Source organism: Guyanagaster necrorhizus, assembly GCF_019112545.1.
Source record: "Guyanagaster necrorhizus MCA 3950 unplaced genomic scaffold BT62scaffold_81, whole genome shotgun sequence".
Classification (NCBI taxonomy): domain Eukaryota; kingdom Fungi; phylum Basidiomycota; class Agaricomycetes; order Agaricales; family Physalacriaceae; genus Guyanagaster; species Guyanagaster necrorhizus.
The window spans coordinates 36,350-47,628 of NW_025064960.1; the positions used below are offsets into that span (position 1 = coordinate 36,350).

General features: G+C 49.1%; 5 protein-coding genes across 5 annotated transcripts; 2 read left to right on the forward strand and 3 right to left on the reverse strand.

Annotated features, from left to right (window-relative positions):
- Nucleotides 1–298: 298 nt before the first annotated feature.
- BT62DRAFT_939126 (farnesyl-diphosphate synthase) lies at nt 299–1,652 on the reverse strand. The gene is made up of 4 exons (XM_043187661.1): nt 1,503–1,652; nt 1,310–1,447; nt 955–1,247; nt 299–885 (listed from the first exon to the last, which is right to left on the reverse strand). The coding sequence occupies exons 1-4, from the start codon at nt 1,626–1,628 to the stop codon at nt 348–350; spliced, it is 1,095 nt and encodes a 364-aa protein (XP_043032758.1). The 5' UTR covers nt 1,629–1,652; the 3' UTR covers nt 299–347.
- A 3,284-nt stretch (nt 1,653–4,936) lies between these two features.
- On the forward strand, nt 4,937–5,674 carry BT62DRAFT_769316 (uncharacterized protein). Its single transcript, XM_043182219.1, has 3 exons — nt 4,937–5,232; nt 5,279–5,361; nt 5,421–5,674. The coding sequence occupies exons 1-3, from the start codon at nt 5,122–5,124 to the stop codon at nt 5,563–5,565; spliced, it is 339 nt and encodes a 112-aa protein (XP_043032759.1). The 5' UTR covers nt 4,937–5,121; the 3' UTR covers nt 5,566–5,674.
- On the forward strand, nt 5,610–6,716 carry BT62DRAFT_1081686 (uncharacterized protein; the record flags this gene model as incomplete). Its single annotated transcript, XM_043179694.1, has 6 exons — nt 5,610–5,873; nt 5,934–5,972; nt 6,026–6,269; nt 6,333–6,353; nt 6,401–6,451; nt 6,508–6,716. The coding sequence occupies exons 1-6, from the start codon at nt 5,784–5,786 to the stop codon at nt 6,714–6,716; spliced, it is 654 nt and encodes a 217-aa protein (XP_043032760.1). The 5' UTR covers nt 5,610–5,783.
- A 428-nt stretch (nt 6,717–7,144) lies between these two features.
- BT62DRAFT_1081687 (uncharacterized protein) lies at nt 7,145–7,995 on the reverse strand (the record flags this gene model as incomplete). Its single annotated transcript, XM_043179695.1, has 3 exons — nt 7,793–7,995; nt 7,562–7,736; nt 7,145–7,500 (listed from the first exon to the last, which is right to left on the reverse strand). Exons 1-3 carry the CDS (start codon nt 7,817–7,819, stop codon nt 7,145–7,147), a joined length of 558 nt encoding a protein of 185 aa, XP_043032761.1. The 5' UTR covers nt 7,820–7,995.
- BT62DRAFT_1014170 (uncharacterized protein) lies at nt 7,971–9,322 on the reverse strand (the record flags this gene model as incomplete). The annotated part of the gene is made up of 7 exons (XM_043178171.1): nt 7,971–8,157; nt 8,213–8,288; nt 8,349–8,442; nt 8,492–8,575; nt 8,623–8,686; nt 8,755–8,975; nt 9,221–9,322. 7 exons carry the CDS (start codon nt 9,320–9,322, stop codon nt 7,971–7,973), a joined length of 828 nt encoding a protein of 275 aa, XP_043032762.1.
- Between the last annotated feature and the right edge of the window lie 1,957 nt (nt 9,323–11,279).

Genomic DNA, 11,279 nt, shown 5'->3' on the forward strand with positions numbered 1-11,279 from the left:
AGTGGGCAGAGTCAGCAATGTATCGGTCGGCAGCAGTCATGGCAGAGGCATCGGACTTTGCCGTACTATTCAGATCAGAGCCGTGCCACCTGGGAGTATTCTGCCCATTGAGACGACTAGATAAATTTACCAAGTGTAGGTTGTGAATGGTTTTTGGCAGAAACCTGAATCAAAGTTTATGGCCAATCGCAAGTTTGAGGGTTAACTCACCCAAGTACATTACTCAATTAATCTCTACATACTTACAGACGTCGACTCGGACCTACGGACTTTTGACTGGGCATTAACTCCCAAATGCCTCCATAACATCTAAAGATGCAGCTAATCTTACACCCCCACCAGATCCCCTACTTGCTCCTCTTATAAATCTTATCCAGGAAACTCTTAAAGACCTCCCTCTTCAACGTACTCTTCCCCTCCACCTCCGGAATCTCCCCAATCATCGCAACAAGCTCCCCATACACCTTCTCCTCATACACCCCATACCTCCTCCTCAAATCCACCTCGGGACTCTCAAACACAGCCTTCACCCTCCTCTCGCACTCGGAATCCTTCCTCCCGTAATTCTCATCGAGGACCTGCCGCTGCTCGGGCGTACACACCGCCAGCGCGGTGTTCACGCACCACGAACACTTGTTATCGAGGATATCCGTGCCGATTTTCCCGATCTGCTCGGGCGTCCCCGAAAAGTCGAGAAAGTCGTCTTGGATCTGGAAGTACTCGCCGAGGGGGATGAGGATGGACTTGGCGAGCGCGTAGGGCTCGATGATGGTTCCGGAGGAGGAGGAGGGGTATGATTGCGGGACATGGGACATGTACATGGCGAGCGCGACAGGGAGGTAGAACGAGTAGTATGCGGTTTTGTAGATCACGATAAGTGAGTGCCTTTCATACACAACGGTTAAAAAAAAAACGAACAAACAAACGCGACATCAGCGGAACGAAAACACGCACTTTTTCAAGGAAAATTTGCTCAAATCAACTTCGTCCTCCGGGGCAGTGATCAAATCAATAAGCTGGCCCATCTCCGTCTGGAACGTCGTCTCCAGGAAAAGCTCCAGGAGGTCGACATAGTAGCTCTCCCCGCGGAAATGCTTCTTGAGGAGGTAATATATGGCGGCTTCGAGCATGAACGAGTCGTTGATGGCGATGTGGCCCACTTTGGGGACGCGATACCAGCAGGGCTGGCCGCGGCGCGTGATCGACGAGTCCATCATGTCGTCCGAGACGAGGAAGAAGGCTTGGAGCTGGAGAGTGGGACGGACGTGTGAGAAAGGGGACAGGGAAAGAAAAGGTGGGGGGGACGCACGAGCTCGATACCCCATCCGAGCACCGCAGCCTTTAGGTACTCGTCGTCCGTCAGCGGAGTGCCCTTGATGATCTCGGCGGTGTCGACGACGGACATGCCCCGGTTCAGCTTGCCTCCAGGAACGTTGTAGTCGAGATTCTGTCATCAGAATGAGCTCGTTTCCGTTTTTTTTTTTTTTCTTTTCCTCTCTCACCCTCTCGTACCACTCAATCGCATCCTTGGGCATACCCTCGCCGGTGATGTAGTCGAGTAATTCCTGCTTGATGACCTTCCAGGCTCCTTCAAAACGCGCGCGACGGGCTGCCTTGTCGGTTGACATGTCTAATGAGTGTGGGTGGACGTGAGAGATGGGCGCGATAAGAAAGTGGTCCTATATGAACGGTGGGTCGTGTCTGGGATTTTATTTGTTCGCTTATCCCCGGATATCCGTTTCCACATTCGGACACGTGTGTGCGCGGAGTCACCGACATCGGAGTGGGCACTTATAGACTGGCCACCTCGTTCTTCCCTTCATTGGTCTGGGATAAGAAAATTCCCTATACTTTGAAGACAATATGCTACTACGACATCCTCCTCTCAGTCATGGCTAGAATACAATATAATACAACACAACGTGCATGAACAATACCAATGGGTCCGACCAGGAATGAAACATTGAACAAATGGGCGTCTTGAACTATTGGGTATAGCCACCCGCTGACATCTTCGGAGATGTGCATAAAAGGCGGATAGCACGACTGTTTCCTCCGAAAGAGGTTATCCCTACCCCGTTCCCTCCGTCAATCAGCACGGATTCCTCCAAGAAGCACTAGCTACACGCACCTTCCGAGTCAATTTCCATCTGTTATTAGGACAGGGACCATCATCACAATAGAGTCCTTTCTCCTCCTTCCTTCGCCTGTTTCAACCATTTCAACATCCCAATCGATCCCCCTGGGTCGATTCCGGCGCGCCACCCAGTACATTCCGATACTGGCAACTAGGATGATGAGCGCAAATACCGAGAGCGGGACGGTTCCGTAAGGCTCAAATGTCACCAAAGTAGACATGGACGATGGGAGCAGATGCGCACTTCTCAAGTGAGCGTAGATTGAAGGGGTTTAGATTCTGCGAAGGCTTGGTTTTTGTAAGCCAACTGAGCTGACTCACTTGTCGCTGCCTTTATATGCGGCTACAATTTATCTCCGTGTCGGGCTCCGGCGATTGAGTGGCGTCATTTATATAGGCTTCGTTGATTATCTGGTGAGGTAAGATGAGGGTAGTGATTTGCCTCAAACAGTTCCAGACTTGCGGTACCGAAGGAAGGCGGATACAAGTTCGATTGTAATTGCAAGCAGAATCATAAAGCAGCGCTGGTACTATCTCAGAAGACAACATAAAAACCCTGGAGGTGAAAAGTAGAAACACAGGGGCGAGCAGAGCGAGACAAGAGGAACTCTTATTTCAGGAAGGAAAGAAACCCTGTCTCTGCCACAAAATAATGCCGCGGCAATTCGGCGAGCCAAGAAAAACCCCGGGCCCGTTTACCCCGTCGTGATGCAAAAGCCGTTTTCTATTGGACTATCCATGTCCATCGAAGATAACTGATAGTCCCTAGCCAACCAACAGACCTCGAGAGCCATCCGTGGAGATTATTCCGTCACATTACGGCGCACATGTACAAGACTGGAACAGGAGCACAAGGGTCAACCTTAGGAGGGAGATGAATTGGTGGCAGCAGATCTTACTGAGGTCACCATAAATCACGCGCATCGATTCATACACCCAATGAAAAATGCCGCGCCCGAGATGAATTCAAAGCCTGGTTCCAACGCTTGATGATTCTGCCAGCGATAAGACTTTGGACACCCATAAACGGGGAATCACGCACCGGATATCAGGGCCGAAATTCGTGTGTCGCACGGGTAGACCCATCGAAGATGGTCCTGGGCCTGCCGTCTGCCAATCATTCCGAGAAGAGAAGCATAGATATCCTCCTGCCATGGCAGCCGGAACTATTCAAAAGAAAGAGCGTGGATTTAGCGCGCCTCTCACTCCTGAATGAATTGGTTGCACGCACCCATGATGGCATTACAAGGAGGCAGCAAACCACCTGTCGATAATAATTGTACGCAGGAACGACGATTGTACCACGACGAAGCCAGAGCCCGGGTGATCGTACCGAAGGGGCCGCGTGCTGTTCTTCATATTGAAGGAAACGCCGAGATTATGACAGCTTACGCTAAGCCTGCCGTCTGGAACAAGGATACGCCGTACTAGCTAAGGGTTCCCAAACATGGTAGGGAAACCTCGATATATGCGTCGCTAGAGACCTCGACGCGTAATTGTCAACGAACAGGGAGGGAGCTGAGGTCAACAGCTGTCCCGATAAGAAGGATGGCCATAGTAGGGCGGTTTTGTATCAACAAATAGCGAGTCTAATCTAAGGATCAACATAAAGCAAAGTTAATCGATGTAGATCTCAATCTGTCGTATATCACCATCTGTATACTGAAGGAAACGTCGAGCTTAGGCGGCCGAAAGGAAATTGCGCAGCGTGCTGGGTCCTGCAGCTGGTGCGAGTAAATATTACCTAGTCAGTGCGAAGCCTATCAGTTCTCGTGGCGTGCATCCGAGATTTGACGTGACATACCAGCGAAGGGACCTCAACCACTCCTTTTCTCCAGAAAAACCTGGATTTATGCGTCGCCAGTCGCCGATTGGAAAGGTCTTGACGCCGTTATCCGTCTAGGCGTACATATCATCAACGAACAGGAAGAGCGCTAACCCGACAAGGACCCATTCTCCCTTAGGGGGGAGTATGCTGGCAATTGTTCATATATTATCGCGTCGCCGTCGACATATAACGTGTTTTATGCACAGGAGAGGAAATAGAAGGCAAGGCGCGTTCGATGACGCTAGAGATGATAGTCAGAAGAGACAATGGACAGGATTTCAATTTCAATTTGGACTCCGTTCTCTTGTGACGCCAACTCTTTCTATCTCTGCCCATCACTGCAAGCTTGGAGCTTAGGCTGGCCCAAAAACTCACCTGTATATCTGTCGAGGCTCATACAATCCATTGGCCATACGGATGAGGCTGATCTGTCTCTTCAGGCTCGCCTGTTACCAAGTCGACTACCGTGCTCTCATTTTCATCTCGCTAGCCATCTGCCTATCGCGTTTAAGGAAGGGTACGGTGGCGGGAACCTCTCCTCTGGTGCGTTTCGCACTCACTTTTGGCTGACTCCATCTGAAATACGTACGAAGATACACTCTCTGGCGGTTTTGTTCCATCCCCATGGTGTCAAGTACTACCACCAACTGATGGGTCGCTTCGCTCTCTGTATGGGAGCTCGAACCTTGTGGACCGCCTCAACACGGGCTTACCTATATCCGTGAAGCTATAAATGTTGGGTGGAAATAAGCGTCTGGTTTTGCGTGGTGCGTGTTGTACTATCACTACCTCCTTCTGGCCTAACTAACTTTAATTATAGCGCTATCAATTCATCAATGGCTCACGGATATGGACCAATCCTCGTCCGATTCTTCGCTATTGATGGGACCAGGCGCGCCTCAGGTTTGGTGCGGGTACCGCTGCCGCTGTAGGAAGCACTGCTATTGGTTTCGGTGCTACTGCTGTCATTATCGCCTGAACCTGGACCTCAAGAGTCCCCTCGTGGATGTTTTAGTTATTGACATAATTAATTATCATAGGCGCCTCCTCCGCCACCACCACCACCTGTGGCAGCAGTTTTGGAAGAAGAAGAGGAGGAAGCTCCGCCTCCACCCGCATGTTTTATGTTCTGCCGATGTTGTCTTTTAGCTGATTTATGCATATTTTGCCTCCTCCTCCTCCTCCTCCTCCTCCTCCACCGCCACCGCCGGTTATACCTACTCAAAGCTTTGAGGAAGCAGCACCGCCACCCCCACCAGTGACCCAAGTAAGCTATTCCTCCCCTTCCGAAAGAAATTGCTGATCACCTATAGATGCAAACCCTTGCTGTATCCGAACCAGAGCCTAAAGCAGCTCCAGCTCCAGGTCAAGGTATTTGCGCTATCGTGCGATACGAGTACGCGGTAACGGCATTTTTGCTCCCTAAGCTCTCACTATAATCAAATATTCTTCTAGGCCACTGAGGACAATGAAATTACTCTCATCGAGGGAGAGCTCATCGAACAGATCGAAGAACTCGACGAAGGCTGGTGGAGTGGACCCAGAGGCAATACAGGGATTCGGGGGGAGGGGGCTGCGACAGGTCGTTAAGGTAAGTTAATCTTTTTAGTGCCACCTTCCTGTTAACTTCAGTTGTCTTCCGAGTACATGGAAGCTGTGTCAGGGCTACGATCGTTCTATCATCGGATTGCCGTATTCCGTTCATGAGATTAAAGATTGGCACGGTAACACGCATACAGTCAATGTCGACTGCTCGATTTCTTAGTCTGCCTATTGTCGGGGCCGATCTTATTTGACAGCCCCTTAGCATCCAATAACATGGCGTTGTGGATTGGAGAAGCCTCAGAGGTCACCCTCCTACCAATCTTTTGGGGTACTTGTCAATATCACGGCGATATCCATGATCAGGTATCCAGGTCCACTTTAAATGATCATCACTTAGTACTCACTGCGAACACTCGGGATGAGACTCAATTCGACGTCTGCTCCATGATCATGGGTAAAGAGGTGTGTTGATTTCATTATCGTTTTGTTTCAAAAGACTAATTATGACTTCCAAGGGAACTGAACAGCATGCCACTTCCACGGGCCTGAAACCCTTACTGAAACCATCCCTCGTGTCGCCTTCATGGCTATCTTCCATCTTACTATCTCCCTCCTCCTCAGCCTCCTCGTCGTCGGAGGTCGGAGAGCTGACGAACCACACCATCGACGATACACTTGGAGACCAGCTCACCGTGTTTCATGTCACAATCCGGGATGATCGTACTCGTGATGATGGACCCAAGTCCCTACGATACGAGGGTAAGTCTTATTGTATTCCGCTCATCATCATTTTAATGTTGATCCTTGGTTGATTCCAACTAGGCTGGCGTCCCTCCGAGATCGGTAAGAACCAGATGTCATTTTGTACCGTCCGCTCAAATCCTCGCTAGTTATGTGTCCCCTTGTGCCTCACGCGTTCCATTCCTGTATACCCCCAGTTCGTTCGTTTTGTCACTCATGCCGACCGTCCTGACGGACGATGCTGCTTCTACGTTAGACTTTCGCAATGGCATGCAACTCCTCTTAGAGTCTTACGATACTGTCTTTGTCGCCCTGGACAGACACCTCTCACCGGGCATTCTTTCGGGATTATACACACGACGGCGATGTCAAACTGCATGGGAGACAGAGGAACACGCGAAAAGCATGTGGTGTTCGAAAAGGAACGTTGTTCGGCGACACGAGCAAATTCGCAACCACGCTTGAGGCGGACGCGTAGACCTGTGACCGGCGCCTACACCTTACATCGACGCTTGCTCATTGTAGGGGCCGGTCACAGGTCTAGCGGACGCGTTGTCCATCCTCATACCAAGCTTCCGCCTCTGGATCGATCCTAGTAGTGCACGTCCGAAGAATCCTGGATAAAATGAGAGACTCAAAGCTACAAGAATTCGAAGCACTAGGCGAGCCTTATCAGAGTTTCCTTCCGCTTCTTCAGGCGGGACGGCACGTCATCTGGCATGCTTCAGCCACGAGGATCCGCAGCTCTGGTTTCGGTTGCGATGTCGTACAAGGTTATCGCACATCGGATGAGGACAATTACATACATACATACAGAATCCACGTAAGTACATGTACACAGTAGCAAAGCGTCGAAGTGCGAAAGTGGAGTAGAGAAAAAATGACTAACGAGGTCAGGCGCTAGCCTTCCTCGAATGTGTCTTGTTATACTTGTACTGCGAGCTCGAACGCGGGGTAGCAGAACTCTTCGACCGGCCAACAGAGCTGGCGGAGGCTGTAGTCGACGTCGAAGGGATCCGCAGCAGTCCGCGCTTCTCCTCGTCGTACCGGCCAGATTTGATGGTGGATCGACGCAGGCTCTGAACGACACCCTGCATTTTGGGAAGCGCAGTTTGCCTCGCGGCGTTGACGAACCGGGCAGTAGGCGATGGTGGGAGTGGATTAGAGGGAGATGTTATAGCGGAGGATGGTAGAAAGTCATGGAACGTCTTCGCAGGGGGACTGACGGAGACCTTTGGTTTTCTTCTGTCTGGGGGATGTCGGATTAAAAAGAGAAGAAATTGGGGAAGAGGGGGAGGGGGGGAACGAACCTGAATAGAAAGCTTCCGGTCTGCTAGTCGACGCCGAATTGACGGGTGTCAGGGTCCCGTACTCCGCGCCCGGCGCACCATGGTAAAGCCTCCCTCTCTTATCGGAAAAGGTATAACGCGAGGTGTCTGCATCATATCCTATTCTTCGAAAGCCTTCGGGAAGGCGACATGAATCCTGGACGAAATGTTTCAGCAACGCTTCTCCTAGGGCTGCGAGTGAACCGTGCGCACCTCATGGTATTGCGACCAACGAGTCATTTGGAGGTACTAGAAAGCGTGTAAAAGAGAGTTGATATTGGGGGGAGGTCCACCGCGCCTCATGCAGACAGCGTTTATAAGTTGTTAGGCACGCGTGCCAGGGACGAAAAAGAAATCCAGATGCACAGCCGCATGATCATTACGGCGACATTCAAATGGGGGTAACGGCCTGCACATTCCACTGCCAAGCCCAGGCAGCCGACTCTGATCTGCCGAGCTGTGCCAGTCCAGAACAGCTTTCCTCGTTCTTGTGGAGTCCGCTGAATGCGTATCCATTGGATGGTGGACCCGTTGGCACGACATCACCGAAGACGGGAATCAATCTTACGATGGACGAACTTTAAACTTACCTGCCTAGTGATGGAGAGCCACTCCACGGTTCAACAATAGTACTCTTCCGCGTTAGCTATTAATTCCTCGGCTGATTCTGTTCGCCTCGGTATCGTACGATGTATGCAAAATGCGGTACCTATGATAGATCAAAGAAGCCGAAAGGCGATACTTCAAGTGCTCGCGCGTGTGAACGAACCTGTAGATCTCCAATGCGGTACACCTTCTCTAAGAGAAAGCGCCAGCTCGTTCACATTCTGTAGCGTTCTCCTCCCAAAATTCAACAGTGCTAACTATGAAAGGATATCACCATCGCCCCCGAAATCAGCGCCACCTTCTCACGATACCATCATATCGGTCCATGGAGTGCCGTACTCTGGAGAGTGGGTGGAATGGAAGCTGCTGCTCTCGAAGGAGAAGGGTATGCTAGAGGCGGATGTTATCAAAAATCGTATATGTAGACTTCTGCAAACAGCCCGATCTAAAGAGGATGATTGCGACAACGAATCGGCGCCATGATTCACTAAATCTGTGCTTCTGTAACCTGCAAGGAAAATTAGGTCAGCATATCATTTTGGAGAGCCAATGCGGGAAGGCTACCTCACGTCTTCACTGGTTCTCTCTCCATATCTTTGGCCTCCTCCCTCACGAGAGAATAAGCCGTAAACGCAACGGATCCAGCGAGAGGAACTCCAGTGTATTTCATATACACCCCCAACTGTACGATCAGCGCCCCGATTCTCGACGATCCTCCTTCCAATACCGACGTTCCCGCCACGCGCTGATACACTGCATCATTGATGATAAGACAAACGAAGAAGATTGCCTATGGTTGAATGTTGTCGAGGATGTCGGTCCATGACGGTTTTCTGAACTTGAATCCCGGCAACATTATTATCAGGTTGAGGAGAAAGAGCAGGGCGACGAGTACGATAAAGAAGACTAGGCCAGTGATAGCTTCTGTGGAGAGCGCAGTGGATATGACGCTCTCTTGAGCGGCAAGCGCTGTTGGAGGGGACACGGAAGTAATGAAGAATCTCGAGTAGATATAGACAGGCTCTTGCAAAGTACCAGCATTTGGACAAGAGCAATACGTTCGTTGAATCCTGGTTTATGCGCATGCGGATCTCCAGAGGCTTCCATTAGCCAATCCGAGGCTTCCCGTAGTCCCATGGGGAGACTGTGGACTCTTATAGCACCCTTTCCTAAACGTACCCGATTGGAGGAACCGTCTACTGGGCTCCAGAAGAATAAACGTCGAGTTGTCCCATGTCATAAGTTTGCATACTTTTTATTTCAGAAAACAGATTTTTGACTTCAGATTTTTACCTGAATCACTTATTCGTATGGACCGTTCCTCGAAAAAAGTCTCTGAGGTCGCTGCTGCTCCGCGTCGGAAGTGCGGGGGGATTGGTTCCCTGTGTTGCGAACCCAGACCTGACTCCAATGGGTCTGCTGGTTCCCGACCAAGATTTCGGTGACTACGTTGGCTACAAGGGTGCTTTCTTTAGAAGGGATTTGTTGGAAAAGATCGTCCCTTTCCTAAGTCTTCTGTTTTACTTCCGAATTTTTCTAACCAAGATACTTCGTTTAGAGGTGTCAGCCTTGTGGTGCCTGTATCAAGGCCAATGCGCAGTGCCACAGTGTTCATTCCACATCCCAAAAATGCTTTAGATGCTCTGTTCATATGTGCCAGTGTTTTGTGAATACTCTGGACCAGGCAGCAGCAGTCCCCATGGCCCCCAAGCCGTCTCGCATGAATTTTCTTTCCTTGTTCTTTTTTTTACTATTTTTTTTCATTATTTCATTAGCTTGTAATGCTTACCTCTGTGTGGACATAACAGGGTATAAATTTTCACACTAATGAGAGCGAGGAAAGTTTGGAAGAGAGGATTGATGAGTAGGGATTTGGCTGTGAACTTTTTGGACTTTTCAAATATGCATGTTTTCTTATAGGCCCAAAAAATTTAAATGATCTCTTGAAGTACCACCTCCAGGCTTTGTTTTAATTGTAGCATAAAAAGTTATAAGTGGTGAATTTTTCAAGTGGGGAAAAAACGTCAAGTGACATCTGATGAGACTCCAAGAAGGGTTTCAATAGGAGCATACACATTTTTGCGTTCAAAGAAAAAGACTCAATGCCACACAATTTGAAATGAGCCATCGAGCTGGATGACTTGCTTTGTTATGATATACAACAATTGCCAGTTGCTTATTTTTAAATCTTAGTATATTATCATTAGGAAAAATGCCACACTATTGTCATGGCTCGTGTGAGCCCACCATAATAACCACCATACTCAGATCTTCATGTGCATTACCAAAAAAGAAGAGAATGTGATCATCTTAACTGAAAAGTGAATGTGAAAAAGGAAACACAATGTTAGTGATTCGCCATTCGGATAGAGAGAATCAAACCCTAAGCTACGCCATAATCCATTACACTACTTATATCCAAGCATTCATTGTTTAGGCCCCGTGAAGAGAAAGGCAAAACCAAACTGTGCCATAAAAGTGGACTGGTTCATCGAGAATAATTCGAAAATGGGGAATTGAACCCAGGCAGCCATTGCACCCGTTTGAAGGTCATATGCGAATCAGGGAATGAACTGACGAAGACGGTGCCTAGCCGATTCCTCCACTGATTCCTTACTCTTTCAATAAATTGTTTTAAAATGCACTAGTTTCTTCTCCTCATCTCTTATATCCATGATGGGTCTGGATGTGGTGATATCACCACCGATTAAGTTGCTACTGAAGCTGCAACACTCAGACTAATAAGAGCAAGAAATAATATACAGTTGACTATCTCACAATGCATATGGTCAGGAGACACCAAAACTGTATGCATTTATAGATTTATGCAGAACCAAAATAGCATGTGATGTGACATGTGACTTTATGTGACAATGTCGTCATTTCCCCAAAATGCTGTCAGTGGCTTTTGGGTCAGCTTTCCATGCATCTCCTTGAATAATGCCCCTCTCAACTTCCTCAGCTGTGGTACTAATCCACCCTGGTCACCTTGTGAAACACAAAATGTCTCCAGCTTTTGAATAAGCTCAAATCCTTCCCTTGTAGTTATCAAGGTCTGTTCTTCCTCACCCTCCTCTTCCTCTTCTTCCTCCTC